Below are 18,542 nucleotides of genomic sequence, written 5' to 3' on the forward strand. Positions count from 1 at the left end.
TGGCTGTGCCCTCTGCCTGGAATGCTTTTTCCCCCACACCAGATCTTCTTCTAGCTGCTTTTTTCCTTTTTTTTTTTTTTTTTTTTTAAGATTTTACTTATTTCAGAGAGAGAAGTAGACTCCCGGCTGACCAGGGAGCCCTACGGGCTTGAGGCTCCATCCTAGGACCCTGAGATCATGATCGTGACTTGAAAGGTAGATTGGTTAAGGGACCTAGCCACCCAGGTGCTCCTCTTTTTCCATTTTATGCCTTCGCTCAAATGGAAGAGGCTTTCTCTAATCACCCATGGTTCTCTTCTCCTTTTTACTACCACATCACTCCATTTTATCTTTTTCATAGCGTTTGTCACTCTGAAGTTATTTATTTCAAGCTTGTGTGTCTCCTTTCAGATGAGTGAAAGTCCAGACTGAGGTCAGCCTTATCTGTCTTGTCTTCACTTTATCCCCTGCAGCATGCCTTGCACCTTAGTGGGCACTCACTTATTAAATGAATTAAAAGCTAAGAGGTGGGATGCCTGGGTGGCTCAGGGGTTGAGCATCTGCCTTCCGCTCACGTAGGAATCCTGGGTCCTGGGATAGAGTCCTGCCTGCATCAGGCTCCCAGTGCGGAGCCTGCTTCTCCCCCTGCCTGTGTCTGTGCCTCTCTGTGTGTCTGTCATGAATAAATAAAATCTAAATAAGTAAATAGATAGATATATCAGATAGATAGCTAAGAGGTGAGGAGATCTATCAGGGATAGATTATACCTAATTCTGGTTTGAGACTTACCGTCCCAGTCATGCACTCATTTTCATTCTTGTGCTCATTTAGCCTCAGTCCATTTATGAAGCCACTGACTGCTCTGCACCTAGAAATTGCAGTGAGGCTAGAGGGAATCAGAACTTGATTCTGTTCTATTCTCAAGGAACTTAATTTGGAAGACTCAGTGACAGCAGCTATGTTTTCCAACAGACCCTAAAAGGACCATGTGAAGGTCACTTTCCCCCATCCACACCTGGTCAGAGCCACCCCCCACCACCACCACCACCAAAGTGACCCCGGGCTGCTGGGGCACAGCGCTTCCGCCTCGGGTCCGGAGCCGAGGCCCTGAGGAGTCCGAGAGGGCGGCCCTCCTGGTGAGAGCCGCCCTCCGCGGTCCGGGGGCCCGGGCGCCCGCCACCAGGCTCCCCGCGGGCAGGGGGCCGCAGCGCGGCGGCCGAGCTCTGCGCCCGGCGGGTGGGCGGGGCGTCCGCGGGGCCCGGCGAGGCCCCGGCCATCTGCCGAGAGGCCAGCGCGGCTCGGCGGCGGCCGGGGGCGGGGCGGGGCTCGCGCCGGGGCGGGGCCGCCCGGGGGCGGGGGCGGGGGCGGGGGAGGGGAGCGGGCCGAGCCGCGGCGCAGAGCCGGGAGGGCCGCGGCCGCCGGAAGAGTCGCCGTCGCCAGCGGAGCGGGGCGAGTGGGGAGCGGAAGCGGCGGCCGCGGCGGCGGCAGGCGGCGCTGGGACCCGGGAGCGGCCGGAGAACAAGGGAGCTGGCGCCGCGGCCGGCCGCCGAGCGAGGCTGAGCCGCTGGGCCCGCCGAGCGCCGCCGCCGCCGCCGCCGCCGCCGCCGCCGCCGCCGCCGCCGCCGCCAGAGGCCCGGCCCGGCCCGGCCCGGCCCGGCCAGGCCGCCGGAGCAGGCCGCGCGCGGGCCGCGGGCCCCGAGGCCGGAGCCATGGGCGAGACCAAGATCATCTACCACCTGGACGGGCAGGAGACGCCGTACCTGGTGAAGCTGCCCCTGCCCGCCGAGCGCGTCACCTTGGCTGACTTTAAGGGCGTTCTGCAGCGACCCAGCTATAAGTTCTTCTTCAAGTCTATGGACGACGATTTCGGGTGAGGATGGCCCCCGCCTCACCTCCGGGGGACCCCGGCCCTTCCGGCTTCTCGGGGCCCGCGGGGCCAGCTTGGGCTCCCCTTGCTGCACTGGCTTCTGGCCCTACTCTGGATTCCAGGCGGCGACCTGGCCATTTGGGGGGCCGCCTGGCTTTTTCAGAGGCTGGAGTGCCAGCCCCTTTAGGGACTCTCCTTTTACCTTGGGGGGGGACCTAGCCCCCCCCCCATTTTAGGAGGACGTCCAGCTCCCCAAGAGCAACCAGAGTTCCAAGCCCCCTTCACCTCCTCAGAGACCAGCGGCCCACTTAGACACACACACCCCCACCCGATTCCAGAGCCGAGTCCCCAGCCGTCCGCCTGCCAAGGGAGCCACCTTTTTAGCATAGAATTGGGGTGTTTGGCACTCGGCCTTTGCCCTCTCCATCTTTTCAGCTCCACCACTCAGCCATATTTGGAGTAGTGCATACAGGGGCTATGCAGTGGGACTTTGAACTGGGGGGAGGGTGAGTTGGTGAAGGGGTTTTCAGGGGCCAGGTTGCAAGCTAAGCCAGCAGACCTAATGTTTATTTAGCTGTCTCCCCTTCCTTGTGGGGTGTTCAGGATGTTGTCAGGGAATTGGAGTGCCTGACCCCTGAGAAGTCCCCCCTGGCCTAGGTGCTGATTTCCCCTCCAGATGGTGGCCAAGGGGGAGACCTTGGAAAGGGCCTCAGAGCCTGGATGGGAGGGCCAGGAAGAGTCTCTTGGTGTTCTTCATCTTCTCCCTGGTGGGGTCTTCTCCACCCAGCTGCAGGGCTTTGGACAGGCGGAGTTTGGAAGCAGCCACTTCCCCTTTAAGAGGGGATGGAATGTTGGAGCCGGAAGGTTCTGTAGCAGCTGGCCTGGGAGGGGGAGTCTGGCCCATCCCCTCGCCCCCCCCCCCCCACAACTCCCAGGGGACTGGGGGAGGGGGAGGCCCCCAGACTTGCCTGTCCCACACTAACTGGGCACTGGGCCTGGAGGCCTGTGGGGAAGGCTTTCCCCAGCCCTCCAGGCCTAAAGGCTGTCTCTCCAACCCCAGTCTGAGGCCTGCACTGCTCCCTGGAGCTGAGGCCTCAGAGCTGAGTGAGGGGAGACATTCTCCTTCCCTGTGTTGATGAGTCTGGCTTCTCTTCCAGGACCCCTGCCCTCTTGGCCCTAGAAAGCAAGCACCTTCTCTCTTCTACCTAGCATGTTTTGCTGTCACCTTTCCCCACGGAACTCAGGGTTTGATGAGCCCATGAGATTCTGTGTGAGAGTGCTTTGTACAGTGGGAAGGGCTATGCAGCTTTTGACCATTCTTCTGTTGTTCTTCCTACCCTGGGGTGGGGTATTCCTGGTGTTGTAATGGTTGTCTGGCTTCAGTCCAGAGACGGACACCCCTGATTGGAAGATTCTGAAGAGGGATCGATCTGCAAGGGGTGAGAGTGAGGGGACAGATGCCTTGGCCTGGTAAGAGAAAAATAGATTTGGAAAAGAACAAGATGCAGCCTCAGGGTATGGGATAAGGGCAATCAGCTAGAGTGTGCTGGAGCCACCCTGGGACCAGATGCCTTTGAGGGACTAGGACAGGCCTGTGTCTCCACCCTTATCTCACCTCTGAACCCACTGGGTTTAGCCCCCACCTCCTAAACCTATACCTCTCTGGGCTGCCTCCCACTACCCCCAGGCTGCTGTCAAGCCAGGCCTAACTGCAGTTATAGGAGAAACCCCATTACATCTGCTTACTGTTGACTTATTGTTCTTTAAATCTACTATCAGTTCACTCATTCTTTCTTAGCTTGACCCAATCAGTAATATGAAATCAAGGTTTGATTTTCTATTTGTATTTCTCAAATATGTTAAAAATAAATACTTAACTACTGAATTAAACATTCAGGTGCACTTGAAGCAATCTTTCATACATTAGTGGTACTTGAGTCATCTTTTGCAAAATATTATAGTAGACTGTTTTAACAGGGTTGAGAACAAAGCTAAAGGAGGAGATTTTGTTTTTATCCACAGAAGGATTATTGAGCAGGAGAGGGCTGGTAGGGCTGTCTTGTCACAGAAAACTCGTGACTGAGAAGTATATATATTTCATTTATTTATTTAACAGACTCTTTCTATGGTGCTTCAGTGTGCATGCACTGGTCTAAATGCTTTTCAAATCTTTACTCCTTCAATCATCTTAACAGCCCTATGAAATAAGCAGTCATATCTCCGATTTATAGTTGAAGAAACTAGAGCACAGAGAAAACTTAATTAACTCAAGGCCATACAGCTAAGTAAGTGGCAGAGCTTGATTCTGCATAAGAAATTGGCTCCAAAGTCTATGACCTTAATCACACAATGGTAGGTGTTATTATTATCACCACTGAACAGATACATGCTCTCTGAGGGAGATGCTGAGCCTTGGCAAACTGTAAAGGTGATAGGGCTGCCACTTATCCTAGCCCCATGAGACCAGGGTCGGGCAGAGGCCATCGACCCCTGCTGACAGATGGGACAGTAGGTCAGAGCCTGCTCTCCAGGCTCACCCTATGAAGTTCTGGTTTGTAGGGCGTGAGGACTCCCCATCTCCCATCTGGTCTCCAGAAGTACTTGTCAAGCTAAAGCAGAAAGGACCCTCTTAAATGACTTGGGAAATGGAGGAAAAATAAACATTTTCAGCACTGAGGGAGTTGGTGGATGGATGCTAGAGTGACCTTGAGCCGTGGGCAGGAGCATCTTGGGAAGTTGGGCTACCAACTATGCTGCTCCCTGCTCCACATCACATACTGCCCAGCCTCTGGGCCTTCTACCCAGAGCACACTGCTCTTCCCTTGTCTTCCCCAGGTCCACAATTTCCCATCCTCTGCGTTTAGCTTTTAAAGTTATAGGACTTTATCCTCTTTATCCTTACACATACCAAGCTCCTAGCCAGGACCTGACACCTAAGTAATACTCAACAGCTGTCTGTCCAGTGAACACATCTGCTGCTCTCAGGTTCTGACCACTTCCTACTTACCATATAGTTGTATGAACTATCCATTGGGCCATAACCTCTAAGGACAAGGTAGACTCCTGGTCTTTTTGTTTTTTTTTTTTAGACTCCTGGTCTGATGCTTCTTGAGGTTTATACAATGGCAAGCGCAGGATTTAAAGCCTGCTGGGTTCTTAGTAAAGGCTTTTTAATTGAATGAATGATGATGAGTGATACGCAGATTTGTTTGGTCCCTGCCCTTAGGAGCTTACACCTAGTTGGAAAGAGAGTGTGGAACTTGCTAAATATTGACACGGTTAATAACAAGCTTTTATTGTAAGCCTAGATCATGCCAGGCATTCACAAATCCCAGTTACCAGGACAAGACAAAGGCTTGAAAAGTTAAGAAACTTCTCTAAGATAGGAGGGCTAATAAGTGGCAGAATTAAAACCCAGATTTGTTCAACTCTGCTTGGGGCCTGTGTGTGTGTGTGTGTGTGTGTGTATGTGTGTGTGTGAGGGAGAGAGAGAGAGAGAGAGAGAGAGTGTGTGTGTGTTAATGCTGTGCAACGCTGAGCCCCTGAGGCATTCATCTCCATGGTGGGAGGGGAGGACTGTCTGAGGTCCCCCAAGGCTGTTGCTGAAGATCAGCTGATCCGTATGAGTCAGCAGAGCCTTGGTGACCTGTTGGTGACCCCTAGAAAGAGAGGAAACATCTGTAGCATGGAGCTGTGTGATGGGGCCTGCTGGGGAAGGGGGTGGGGGGGACTCAGCAGCAGTTTCCCACCACAGGGAGACCCTCTCCAGAGCAGATCATCTGCCCTGTGACCCACATACCCCATTTTCTTTTGAGCCCCAGTTCCCATAATGGGGTGCAAGCTTCGGGTACCCTGTAGCCAAGACTGGCTGGTGACTCTGAGCTACCTCTGTGTCCCTTCTTTTTAGCACATTCTATCCCTAGGCTTTCTGCCATTATGGCTTGACCAGGATAATTAGAGCTGCTTTCCCAGGGTCTTTGTGGGGTTGGAAATGGTGGAGGAACCAGAGCTGGGTGGGAGGGAGAAGGGCAGGCTCCGTCTTCAGACTTGGCGGTGAGTCCAAGAATGTGAGCATCACAAAGAGCCAAGCACGTTCCCGGCTCTGGGCAGAAGCTGCTCCAAGAACAGGACTAGGCTTCCCAGCTTCCTTCCTTGCTATCTTCTCTCTGCTCACAACCAGGCATGTGTCCCCGATCTTGTCTTGTCCCCGATCACATCTTTCCCTCTCTGTACTCCTGGGTTATTTGACACAGTCTGCAGCCATCAAACTTTTCCGTTCCTTTCCCTGGCCCCAAACTGTAATCATGGTCTGACTTCTTGCCTTGATGCATCCCTTTAGCCAAACTACATGCCTGTGTACACATCCACCCCCTCCATATCCCACATCACTGTCTCCCCACACCCGCGCCACACACACAGATCCACATCACCTGTCACTGTATGGGGAAAAATGTGAAATACTATGAAAAGACCATGGGTTTTGGAGTCAGGAAAGCTTGGCGTTGAATTCCATCTCTGACATCTTCCAGCTTTGTGACCTGGGACAAGTTTCTCCCATGTCTACTGAATGTTTCTCCATTTCTTTATTCATAAAATGAGGATCTTGTCCATACAATGAAGGTGATGTGAATATTACACATTCTTACTACAGGAAGATAAGATGGTATAATAGGTAAGAATAAAGGCTGAAGAATCACACTGACCAGGATTCAAATTCCAGTTCTTATTAGTGGTGTGACTGTAAGTGAATCTCTGAACCTACTAAGCCTTAGTTACTGTATCTATCTTAGCAATGCTGTGAGTATAAAAAGAAGTGATGCAAGTAGCTTAGTGCTTGGCCCATGATACATGCTCAGTAAATGAGAGCAGTTTGTACTATTATCATAATGGCAGTGGAGGATGTTCAGTAAATACCTTTCCCCTTTCTCTTTCCTAAACTCATCATCCACACCTCCCAAAAGAATGTCAAGATTCCCAAGAAGGGAAAGACAGAAATAAGGGTGTGCTTTTTCCTTGTTTAGGGTCAGAGGGAAAGAATAAGTCCAGCCCAGAAGAGCTATGTTGGGCTGGGCTAAGCACTCTCAGGTTCTAGGGAGTAGCCACTCTCAGGGCAGATAACACTTTGTCAGGTGTAATTTGCAATCACCTGATGACTGAGAGGACACCCTAGGATGACACATGGCCTGGACAGGGCTGTTGTCTTCCTGGTGGTGCTAAAGAGCTGTCCCTAAGTGTTCCCCACTTCTGCTCCCACTTGAATAGGCTTAGGTTAGTGGCATGATTCCCAGTTTAGGGTGGAGAAAGGAGCCCCTGAGTTAGGATTGTGATGACACTTCCATTTCTACCCCAGAAAGCTCATTCTGACACCCCCACCCTTTCCCTGCAGAGTGGTGAAGGAGGAGATTTCTGACGACAATGCCAAGCTGCCCTGCTTCAATGGCCGGGTGGTGTCCTGGGTAAGGAGCCCTCCTTAGCCCTCTCTCTTCTTGCGTTCCTGTGGTGGGCTAGACAGAGGAAAAGCATTACTAAGATTGTAGCTGGTGGGTTTATCCTTCAGTATCTGAATTTCCCCTGAGTTTTCTACCTGAACTGTTTCTCACCCCGGATTCTGTAGCCTTAGTGAAAGGTGAGGGGTGGGGGTGGAATGTGGGGAAGGAAGGGGTGAGAAACACTCATTGGAGACACAAATGTCTCCTTTGCCCTTTGAGGCACTTTGCCTGAGCTTCCAGCCAACTTCTCCCTTGGACCACTGACCCTTATTCTCTGTCCCCATCCCGCTACAATAGCTCATGCCCCCCATCCTCACCGTCTACCAGCAGTGAGTCCGTTCCTCATCACAGCTGACCTTTCACAGTCCTATCTCTTCTCCTCCATGCCCCCTGCTTCATTCTCCCCAAGGCTGCATGCCCGGCCAGAAGCCAACTATCTGCTTTTTCCCTGGTGCCCCTGTACCACACTACCCACCCATTCTATCCCCATCAGTTGGTGTCTGCTGAGGGCTCACACCCAGAGGCAGCCCCCTTCTGTGCTGACAACCCATCAGACCTGCCACCGCCCATGGAGCGCACAGGAGGCATTGGGGACTCCCGGCCCCCATCATTCCAGTGAGTGTGACCTGAGAGTGGAGCGGGCCCATGGGAGAGGGCTGCATCTGCTCAGCCAAGGGCTGGGGGAGGAGGGAGCCCCCAGCCTGCCCCCTCTCCCACCAAGTCTTCTCTTCCCTGTAGCCCTCATGCTGGTGGAGGCAGCCAGGAGAACCTGGACAATGACACAGAGACGGACTCCTTGGTATCTGCCCAGCGTGAGCGGCCACGCAGGAGGGACGGCCCAGAGCACAGTGCGTCTTCCCTAAACAGATGTCTCCCCTCCCCACCCCTACACCTTCCTCACTGCTTCCATTCAGCTACCCACTTCTCTGCCCTTTCCTGAGCTCTGGATGTGCCTGCCCGCAGCACAGCCCTTAGCCCAGCCCTCTGTCCTCCCTTCCCTCCTGTGTCAGCACTGCGAACCCAGCTGCCTCTATTCCCACAGCAACCCGGCTAAATGGAACTGCAAAGGGGGAACGGCGGCGAGAACCAGGGGGTTATGATAGCTCATCCACCCTTATGAGCAGCGAGTTAGAGACCACCAGCTTCTTTGATTCGGATGAGGATGACTCCACCAGCAGGTGGGGCTTTGGGTTCATTGGTACTTTGGGGCAGGTGACCCCTGAACAGTCCTGACCCCCTCACCTCCCAGGATGGTGGTACCCTGGGAGGGCAGTGGGTTTTGCATGGGGGACTTGGGCCCCGCAGTGCCTCTTATGGGGCAGGGCTGGGCCAGCCTGGTGGGGAACGACTGTGGGCCCTCCAGGTTCAGCAGCTCCACAGAACAGAGCAGCGCCTCACGCCTGATGAGAAGACATAAGCGGCGGCGGAGGAAGCAGAAGGTTTCACGGATTGAGCGGGTACGGGCCTGAGATGCCAAGGATGGGTGGGGGTACACTGAGCCCTGTCCAGGCAGACCCAGGGTGTTGTGCTTCCTTAGATCCCCTCCTATCGGGCCAGCGTTTGAGCCTTAGAGGGGAGGGAGCGCTGAGGGCTCACCTCGAGGAGGAGCTAGTTGGGAGCAGTGAGTTCTTGCCACCCCAGCGGTCACTGCGACAGATGGGGCCTCTGTCTATTCCAGTCCTCATCCTTCAGCAGCATCACGGACTCTACCATGTCACTCAACATCATCACAGTCACTCTCAACATGGGTGAGTCTGGTGAAATAATACTCTTGAGCTCCTGCTGTATGCCAGACACCAGGCAGGAGCTCAGCGAAACACAAGATAATGTTTCCTAAAAAAAAAAAAAAAAAAAAGGTTAATGTTTCCTGCCCCTGAGGAGCGCTCTCTCATGAACATAAACTAGTAAATAAACTGGTCATTTCCATATCCCAAGATCAGGGCTATGGCAGAGACAAGCACAGAGAGGTGTGGAAGCAGAGGATGACAGCAGGGAAGGCTTCCTGGAGGAAGTAATTTCTGATTCCTATCCCCTTTCCGTTTTTCAGCATTGCTTGTTGTTCTCTGATTTCTGCCTTAGGTACTGTCTTTAGGAGATAGCTCGATGTAGTGAAAAGAGCCCCAACCTTGGAATTTAAGTCTGAGTTTGAATCCTGGCTCTGCCACTTAATGGCTTAGAAAAGTTATCGAAGTTCTCCGAACCTCGGTTGCCTGCTTTGTAAAATGGGACTAAGAATCCCTGCAGCAGAGCTAGCAAGGACTAAATGGAAGTATGCTTGACCATGCTGAACACAGGGCCTGATTCAGGTTCAGTGAATGTTCATCCCAATCCCTTTCCACCCTTTTCTAATAAGGGGTTCAGAATCTGGGTAGGAACTTTGTTTCCCTCTTAAGGTTGTATCACTCTCTGTAGAAAAGTACAACTTTCTGGGCATCTCTATCGTGGGCCAAAGCAACGAGCGTGGTGACGGAGGCATCTATATCGGCTCTATCATGAAGGGTGGGGCTGTGGCTGCAGATGGACGCATTGAGCCAGGAGATATGCTGTTGCAGGTACCGTTGCCCACCTGGAATGGTGGTGTGGATGGGGAGTAGGGAGATAATCCCTGTCCCCTGCACCCTGCTCATTTAGAGCCCACTTCTTGGTAGGGGGAAGACCTCTTGATCCACTAAGGTCAGCCTCCCTACTCACCTCCCCAACCCAGCTGCTTATCCCACTTCTGGTCCTCTCACCCAGGTAAATGAGATCAACTTTGAGAACATGAGTAATGACGACGCAGTCCGGGTGCTGCGGGAGATTGTGCACAAACCGGGGTATGGATGGCATGGGACATTGGGAAGGAGAGGGCAGGAATTTCTGGCCATCATGCCAGGGGATTGGTCTAGATTCCGCGTACCCTGCCCTTACTAGGGACACCCTTGCTTTCAGGCCCATCACCCTGACTGTAGCCAAGTGCTGGGACCCAAGTCCACGTGGTTGCTTCACACTGCCCAGGAGTAAGTGGTTGGGGGACTTGGCCCTAAAGCTGGTGCTTGGCACATGTGAACCCTGTCTCTCCTTCCTTCTGTGTTGCCTGAACCCTCATACCTACCCTATTGGGCCTGGCAGTGGGCAGGGTGGACAGCCCCTGACCTCTCATCCTCCCTGCAGGTGAGCCCATCCGGCCCATTGACCCTGCAGCCTGGGTCTCCCACACTGCAGCCATGACCGGCACCTTCCCTGCCTATGGCATGAGCCCCTCCCTGAGCACCATCACCTCCACCAGCTCTTCCATCACCAGCTCCATCCCTGACACAGAGCGTGAGTGCCCAACCCTGCCCCCTAGGCCCAGCAGATGCGGTCCGGTGGGAGGGACTGATTAAAGCCCACATGGAGACTCTTGCTTAAAAGTCATAGCGGGCTGGAGAGGAGGCTGAATTCATTCCAGCTACCTCACACTGCAGCTTCTTCCCTCAGTGGACACCCGACCCTCACTAAACAGTGTTTGCCTCTGAACCTGTACTGAACACCCAGCAAGCCTCAGTTTCCTCTAGTAAAATGGGACCAATGATATGCACTCTACCAGGTTCTGAGGCGACGGATGGAGGTTTAATGAGAGGATATAAATGAAGCTTCAATTCTAGTATGTGGCATAAAGTAAGCACTCAGTAAAAAAACTGCCATTTTTACTATAGCACTCATATTATACAGTATGCTAAGCACCTTCACTTACATTATTTAGTTCTCTCTTCAAATATCCTTGCAAAATATGGGGTGCCTAGGTGGCTCAGTTGGTTAAGCATTGGACTCTTGACCTCAGCTCAGGTCTTGATCTCAGGGTTGTGAATTCAAGCCCTGTGTCAGGCTCCACATTGGGCATAGAGCCTACTTAAAAAAAAAAAAAAATCCTTGCAAAATAAATATTAAAGTCCCTATTTTTACAAAAGAGGAAACTAAGTGTCCTAGAAGTCAGTAATGTGCGTTCAACATTGGTCCATGATTTTTGGGTGGTAGAACTGCAATGCAGACTCTTCTCTACCTAACTCTGTAGCTCCTTTCTGCCTCACCATTCTGCCTCCCACCCCCAGGCCTAGATGACTTCCACCTGTCCATCCACAGTGACATGGCTGCCATTGTAAAAGCCATGGCCTCCCCTGAATCTGGGCTGGAGGTCCGTGACCGCATGTGGCTCAAGATTACCATCCCCAATGCTTTCATCGGTGAGAGGGCCCCATGGTGGGATGAAGGGCAGGGTGGGGAGTGTTGGGAAGGGCAGGCTGGGGGCTGAAGATCTCCCTTGGTCCACTTCTTTGAGCTGGAACCAGCCCCAGCCTTGTGGCTTCTGTGAGGTCAGATGAGCCCAAGTCAGGTGGGCCTCCCATTCAAGTGGCGGCCTTGCCCCTAGGCTCGGATGTGGTGGACTGGCTATACCACAACGTGGAAGGCTTCACTGACCGGCGAGAGGCCCGCAAGTATGCCAGCAACCTGCTAAAAGCCGGCTTCATCCGCCACACTGTCAACAAGATCACCTTCTCTGAGCAGTGCTACTACATCTTCGGTGACCTCTGTGGCAGTATGTGCCTCCCTGACCTCCTTGCTCGTCTCCTGGCTGGGAGTGGGGAGGTGCCCAGGGATGTGGCAGCAGACCCCCAGACACCCATGGGAAGCAGGAGTGGGCAGCCAAGCTGGGGGCCCAGCTTGAGCGCTGACCCAGGCTTCCTTCTCTAGTAGAAGCAGAGCCCAGTTGGGCCTTTTCACCTGCTCTGTGTCCCCATCTTGGGGTGGGCATTTTCAAAGTGCCTCCTCTGTTTTTGGCACCATGCAGGTTATTTCTAAGCGTCATGTTGCTCTCACTCAGTACTCACAACCCCCGCCTCCTCACCTTCAGGGAGATGGATCACTATCCCTATTTCAGCTGAGGAAACTGAGACTTCGAGAAGTTCAATAGTCCACCCATTCTCACAGCCAGATGCAGAGGAGTTAGGCCTTGGGTCCAGGTCTTTCTGGCTCTAGAGCCCTTTTACTTACTACCATCTGGAGCTGTGTAGGTGTGTGGTGTTGCCGAAGCATTGTCCTAGCAGAGTCAAACAAAGGTCCTATGGTTGGCCCCTGATCACCCTCCCAGCACCAAGCAGGTTCCACCAAGGCCAGACCTGGGGCTGGCCTGAGGCCCCAGGTCCCCAGCCTTCTCAGACCCTTGAGGGTGGGCCAGGCCTTGGGATGAAACTGGAGAAACTGTCAGGGCCATCTTATAGAGGGACTCTGCAAGCTGCATCGAGCAGTTTGGGCTTGATCTCGAGAGAGTGCAAAGCTAATGAGGGCTTTTAAGGAGTAAAGGTGTGCAGGGAACCCCCTCTTTTCCTGAGCATGTAGATAGCCCTTGGGAAGGAAGGGGAGTCCTCAAAACAGAACAACATTGCTCAGGGCTGGGAGCAGAGGCCCACTCCCAGCAGCCGCCTCTACCTCAGGGAGTCTTTGGTTAGTCCAGTGGTGCTTACTGGCTAAAGTCCAAAAACTAACTTTTAAAATGCTTCAGATTAGGATCTAAGACTAGAAAGGCTATTGCTGCAGGGCATAAGTTCATGATGGAGGGTGATAGGTGCATAGGGTTTTGAAGTTGGACAGGTCTGAGTTCAAATCCTAGCTTTGCTCTCACTGTGAACATGAGTAAGTGACAGCCTCTCATTCCCTTAATTTCTTGATCTGTAAGTTGGAGGTAATACTAGAAACTCTCAGAGCTGTTTAGAGGTTAAGACCTTGTATAATGCTTTGAGCACCATGTTCGGCCCACAGTAAGTGCTCTAAAATGTTCTCCATTATTCATAAACTTAATTGATTCTAAGATGAACATTTCTTTCACATTTCAGTATCTCTGAAATTGGGGTGCATCTTATAATTAATGGCTTCTTACTCTATCCTGTGTGGTTATTATTATCATCATTAGAATAAGTCAGCCCTGGCCCTGAACCTCCGAGGATCCCTATAGCTTCTCAAGACAGCTGTGATTTTTGCTTAAGAGATGTTGTTCTATCCCTGGAGCCTCTTGGGTCTTCTACCCATGGCCAAGGCCCCCAGAAGCCCAGGTTAGAGATATGCTGACAGGTCTTTTGCTTCTCACTGGCCAGGGTCTCCTCAGCTGGGAATGTGGCAGGCTCAAAGGAAAGAGCTGGAGATCTGGAATCCCCAGGAACCCACAGTCACTCCCTTCAGGACAATAGCCTGGAGGCTGAAATAGTCACCAGCTCTTGGGGCATGAGCCAGGGCAGGCCCCTGCTTCTCACCACCACTACACCCTGCTAGCTGCAGGCCTTAACATGTTGATGGCTTGGCCGGTAGATTCCACAGACCACCTCTCCTGACCTCTTCTCCTCTGGAAGGTTGGGCTGGCTTATTTAAGGACTTGGAACGAAGGGCTCCATCTGTATCCAGCACCTGGCCTGGAGGGCAACTCTAGCTCTCTCAGAGCTCTGGGACCTGGTATGATGAGGTGTGAGCAAGGGGTGTCCCAGCCAGGTAATCTCTTTGGTGGCCCCTTGTATCCCCTTTTAGGTAATTCCAATATTGGTCGGGGCAGCCTTGCCTTTAAGGACTGCACAGTTTACTGTGGGAGCAAGAGACATGAAACAAGTAATGTTAATACCCTGAGATGAGTGCTGTCAAGAATGAGGCCTGGCTGGGAATGGAGTGGAGGACACAGAGGAGGCACCTAAGTTGTTCTCTTTCGGATCCCTTTCCACCTTCCACAGCAGCACCAGAAAATCGATCTGAGCCAAGGGCTTTCTTTTGTATGGGGAGGCTCTGAAAGGCCTGTTTGTTTTGGCCTATAATGGGTATTTTTTTTTTTTAGCCCTAGGTGAAGGGTGAGGGCAAAATTTCACCTAAATTTCCCCAAACTGCTCCCTACTTCTTACTAATGACTCACCTGGAAAGGTAAGACGAAAGTAAGCAACTCCTAGCTTCTGCTCTGGCTACAATTTGGATTGACCTCAGGTGGGTCATTTAACCTCTCTGGACTTCACTTTCCTCACCTGGAAAAAATGTGACTAATTCCCTCTTCATAGGATGGTGGTAACATTTGCATGAGTTGAAGCGCTTTGTATTATGCCCAATGACTTGCAGGTTTGCAATACCTGTCTGCTATTTCAGTTTCTCATATTCCCTTAAGTGAACAGAAGAGAACATTGCCCATCTAGTTTACTGAGGAAGGAGAGGAAACTGTCAAATACTTGGAAGGGGGCCTCCCTGGGACTGGGAGTGGGGTGTCAGGATTCTGCCTGGAGCATCTGAAGTGGGGTGGGGACTCAGGGCCTTCCTGAGGAAGGTGTTTCTTGGTGTTGTGTCTGCAGTCTCCCTCTCCACCATCTCCGGTGGGTGGCACAGGGTGGGTCTGAAGAAGTGAGAGATCTCTGACCTCTGCCTCCTCTCATTTAGGGAATAAACTTCCACTGCTGTTAGGTGTCATAGTAAATGTACCGACCTAGACTGGGGACCTCTCTCTCCTGACCTAGGGGTGTGGGGGCAGGGCACAGACCCAACTCATCTGGGCCTCCCCTCCCCTCCACAGACATGGCCAACTTGTCCCTCCATGATCACGACGGTTCCAGCGGAGCCTCTGACCAGGACACTCTGGCCCCTTTGCCACACCCTGGGGCTGCGCCGTGGCCCATGGCCTTCCCTTACCAGTACCCGCCACCCCCACACCCCTACAACCCACACCCAGGCTTCCCAGAACTGGGGTACAGCTATGGTGGGGGCAGCGCCAGCAGTCAGCACAGTGAAGGTAAGGTGGAGGGGGTGGAGGGTGGTGCACAGCCCCAAACTGCTTCTGCAAGCTCTGAACATGCCCCGCTGGGGGCCTGCCTGTCGCCTATAGGCAGCCGGAGCAGTGGCTCCAACCGTAGCGGCAGTGACCGGCGGAAGGAGAAGGACCCGAAGGCGGGGGACTCGAAGTCGGGCGGCAGCGGCAGCGAGTCGGACCACACAACCCGCAGCAGCCTGCGGGGGCCTCGGGAAAGGGCACCCAGCGAGCGCTCGGGTCCTGCCGCCAGCGAGCATAGCCACCGCAGCCACCACTCAATGGCCAGCAGCCTGCGCAGCCACCACACGCACCCGAGCTACGGCCCCCCTGGCGTACCCCCTCTCTACGGTCCCCCAATGCTGATGATGCCCCCACCGCCCGCGGCCATGGGGCCCCCAGGAGCCCCACCGGGCCGCGACCTGGCCTCCGTGCCCCCTGAACTGACCGCCAGCAGACAGTCCTTCCGCATGGCCATGGGAAACCCCAGTGAGTTCTTTGTGGATGTGATGTGAACAGGACCCCTCCCCTACTTCCGTCCCACCCCTACACCTGGGCGGCTGCGTCCCTCTCTCCATCCGTCCATCTTTTTTACTTTGTCTGGTACCTGAAAGGGAAATAAATTGAACTAAATTCAGGCGCGCTAACTGCTCGCTGGGCGCAGTGAGGGCGGGGTGCACCCACCAATTGCCGCTGCGGCCCCTAACCTGCCACCGGACCCAGCTTGTCCCTCTACCCACTAACCGCTGCGCAGGACTCCCAGGACCCTTCATGTCACTGGGACCCGACTTGCTGGTGCTGCTCCTTATTCCCCACATACACTTCAAGAATTGACCCCCGCAGACCCCCTGAGGGCCTGTTCACCCCTTTATCCCCACGTTTCTCCCCTCAGGAACCTCGCACCTTTCCTTCCAGCTACATCCACCCTTCATTAACCGCATCGCCTCCAGCATGTGTGCCAATCTCTTAACTTTTTCCCTGCACTACTGACAACAAAAAATACTTGCTTCATCCACCCCCCCTCTAACTGCCCAACCCACCCTACTCCACCCCAGCCACTGCTTCAGTGCTGCATCCTAGAGCTGTGGTCACTTCCAGTAACCATCCACACTATCCCAGCCTGTGCTAGCCTTTACTAGAAGCCCAGAAAGGCCTCCTAAGTTGCCTGAGCTGCTAGCAGCTTCCAGGAAGCATAACTGTTCTACCCCTATATCCATACTCCCCCATGCCTGCTGTATGTGCTGGTTCCATCAGACCCCTAACCCTACTAACCAGGCTCATCTCACCTCTGGGCCTGAAACATTTCTTTTCTTTCTTTTCTCTTCCCTCAATTTTTCCTGGGCCTGGAGCAGCCAAGAATTTCGGGCTGTTTGACTTTCTGTGAGCCCCCAGCAAAGGGAGGCCCAGCCTCCGAGGAGACCAGAAGCCCTGCTTCAGCAGCCCCTCAGGGCTTCCCAAGGATGTTCAGCTCCCACACCTACACTTCAACATGTTGAGTCACTAGGCTTTTGTGGAGGGCTCCAAACTCTCACCCATGTATGAGAGACTCTGTTCCCCTTTCCCGAGAGTGCCCCATCTCTCTCTCTCTCTCTCTCTCTCTCTCTCTCTCTCTCTCTCTTTCTCTCTTTCTCTCACACACACACATACACACATGTGCCTACGCAAGTTCACTTAAGCCTCAGGGCTGGTCCCTACCCAGAGGGCCGGACCCTCTCTCCCAGGTCGTAGGGCTGGTCCCGACTTCCCTGTCCCCTCCCTTATAGCCCTCAAGCCTCCCACACATGTCCCCATCATCCTCCTACCTGGATAAAGCTCATAAGCTGGATCTCAGGTTAGGCTCTGCAAAGGACTTCCCAAGCAACTGACAGGTTGTTCTCACCCTGCCCCTTACCCCACACAACCTTCTGTGATTTCACAATCACTATGATACCCCAGAGAAAGGTTGGGTAGGGGGACTTTTGGGAATCCTGAATGCTAGGTTTTATTTTTTACCTTATTCTCCAGTTTAAGCAAATCATGACTTTCTCTTTAAGCCTCTTCTATAAATTCTCCTGGCTGACTGAGGCATCTATATTTTTAGGACTGGGGTGTCAAGAGTAGGATTCAGTCTTAAGCTCCAGGCTCTGGGGCAAACCAGGGTAGAGATATTTTGGCATTTATTCATTTAACAAGTACTTCCTGGGGTATTTGGTGACCAAGGGCTGTGTTGGAGGCATGACTCAGTCTTGCTTACGTTCTAGGAGCTCTAGATTTGCTCCCAACCAAGGCCATGGCTTTCTCCCACCACTACAGGACTGGTTCCTATACTTTTCCTTTTCTGATTCTGCCTTGTTCAACTCCCTTGAGAATTCCTCCACTATTGCTCATGCCTTCTATGTTGGTGCTCCCAGTGTTCCATCTTTGGTTCACTTCTCTTTCCTCTAAGTTTACTACCCAAATGGTGTCATCTATCCTGATGTCCTCAATTGCCACTGATACACTGGTGATTCTAAAATGCCTATCTCCAGCCACAACTTCTCTCCAAATTTTAGATCTGTGTTATCCACTGGACGTCACCATGGACATATCTATATGGACTCAACTCATTTCCCCCATCAAGTGTGTTCCTCCTTAATTCCAACTCTGATGATCTTTAGCACAGTCTACATAGGCATACCAGCTAGGAACATTTATGGACTTAAATTCTTCCCCAACTCTTACTAGTCAGCATATCATATCCATTCCACTTCAACAGTCTTTCTTGAATATGGTCCTTCTTCTCCCCCCGCCTCTACCCTAATTCATAGGAGCACGGGATTTGGAGTCAGGTTGTTCTGGGCTTGAATCCCAGCTCTACTACTTTTTGGTTTCGTGATAAGAGAGTTACTTAATCTCTCTGAGCCTCAATTCCCTCATATGTAAAATGATGATAATAATACCTACCTCACAGGGTTGTTGTGAGGATTTAAATTAGACTTGTACGAAAAGTGCCTAGCACAGTGCCTGGCACAGAGTAGAATAGGTGCTCAATAAATGGTAGCTATTATTATTACTACTACTACTATTATTATTTATTCTAAATTGGTAGGGTATTATTGATTGAAGATAAAGCTTTTGGAAAGGTAGCAGTGAAGATCTGAGTGCCGGTTCAAGATTTAGAAATGCCTGTATTCAGTCACTTAATGGATTCACATGGTGACCACTGTTTGAGGAAGGCCAGATCTTCATCCTGCCACATTCTGGCTTCTAGCAGGAGGATGCTGGGACAGTAGGGTTTGTAACCAGGTTTGCCCTTTTTTGCCCTTCCTCCCATGATGGGCTCAGCACCAGTGAAGGCATAAGGGAAGCTCTCCGTACAGAAAGAGAAGAGCTAACATTTTCTTCGGGTCCTGTAAAAGTCAAGCAGGGCTTTCATATCTGAGGGTTTGCTCTGTCTTTTCTTCTCAGCTTGGGT

At 52.5% G+C, this 18,542-nt stretch overlaps 1 protein-coding gene and 1 long non-coding RNA gene across 3 annotated transcripts; one reads left to right on the forward strand and one right to left on the reverse strand.

Annotated features, from left to right (window-relative positions):
• Positions 1 to 1,647: 1,647 nt before the first annotated feature.
• On the forward strand, positions 1,648 to 18,105 carry DVL3 (dishevelled segment polarity protein 3). 2 transcript variants are annotated; one of them, XM_038583521.1, is made up of 16 exons: positions 1,648 to 1,849; positions 7,233 to 7,302; positions 7,829 to 7,950; positions 8,074 to 8,183; positions 8,378 to 8,513; positions 8,699 to 8,792; positions 9,014 to 9,083; positions 9,748 to 9,887; positions 10,072 to 10,148; positions 10,264 to 10,331; positions 10,486 to 10,635; positions 11,403 to 11,534; positions 11,720 to 11,887; positions 14,879 to 15,094; positions 15,188 to 15,598; positions 16,462 to 18,105. In XM_038583521.1, exons 1-16 carry the CDS (start codon positions 1,689 to 1,691, stop codon positions 16,491 to 16,493), a joined length of 2,157 nt encoding a protein of 718 aa, XP_038439449.1. In that variant the 5' UTR covers positions 1,648 to 1,688; the 3' UTR covers positions 16,494 to 18,105. The 2 variants fall into 2 exon arrangements, with proteins under 2 accessions (XP_038439449.1, XP_038439450.1); XM_038583522.1 differs by lacking the exon at positions 16,462 to 18,105 and having other exon boundaries at positions 15,188 to 15,746.
• LOC111093832 lies at positions 5,142 to 15,389 on the reverse strand. The gene is made up of 3 exons (XR_005383797.1): positions 11,048 to 15,389; positions 8,932 to 9,168; positions 5,142 to 7,350 (listed from the first exon to the last, which is right to left on the reverse strand). It is a non-coding gene; the product is annotated as an uncharacterized LOC111093832 (long non-coding RNA).
• Positions 18,106 to 18,542: the final 437 nt, after the last annotated feature.

Source organism: Canis lupus, chromosome 34 (assembly GCF_011100685.1).
Source record: "Canis lupus familiaris isolate Mischka breed German Shepherd chromosome 34, alternate assembly UU_Cfam_GSD_1.0, whole genome shotgun sequence".
Classification (NCBI taxonomy): Eukaryota; Metazoa; Chordata; class Mammalia; order Carnivora; family Canidae; genus Canis; species Canis lupus.

Excerpts from the sequence above, each read along its gene's own strand:
- DVL3 (XM_038583521.1), top strand. The coding sequence starts at position 1,689 with ATGGGCGAGACCAAGATCATCTACCACCTGGACGGGCAGGAGACGCCG. Across the intron at positions 8,793-9,013 it reads AGGTTTCACGGATTGAGCGG|TCCTCATCCTTCAGCAGCAT; the intron begins GTACGGGCCTGA and ends TGTCTATTCCAG. Across the intron at positions 10,636-11,402 it reads CTCCATCCCTGACACAGAGC|GCCTAGATGACTTCCACCTG; the intron begins GTGAGTGCCCAA and ends TCCCACCCCCAG.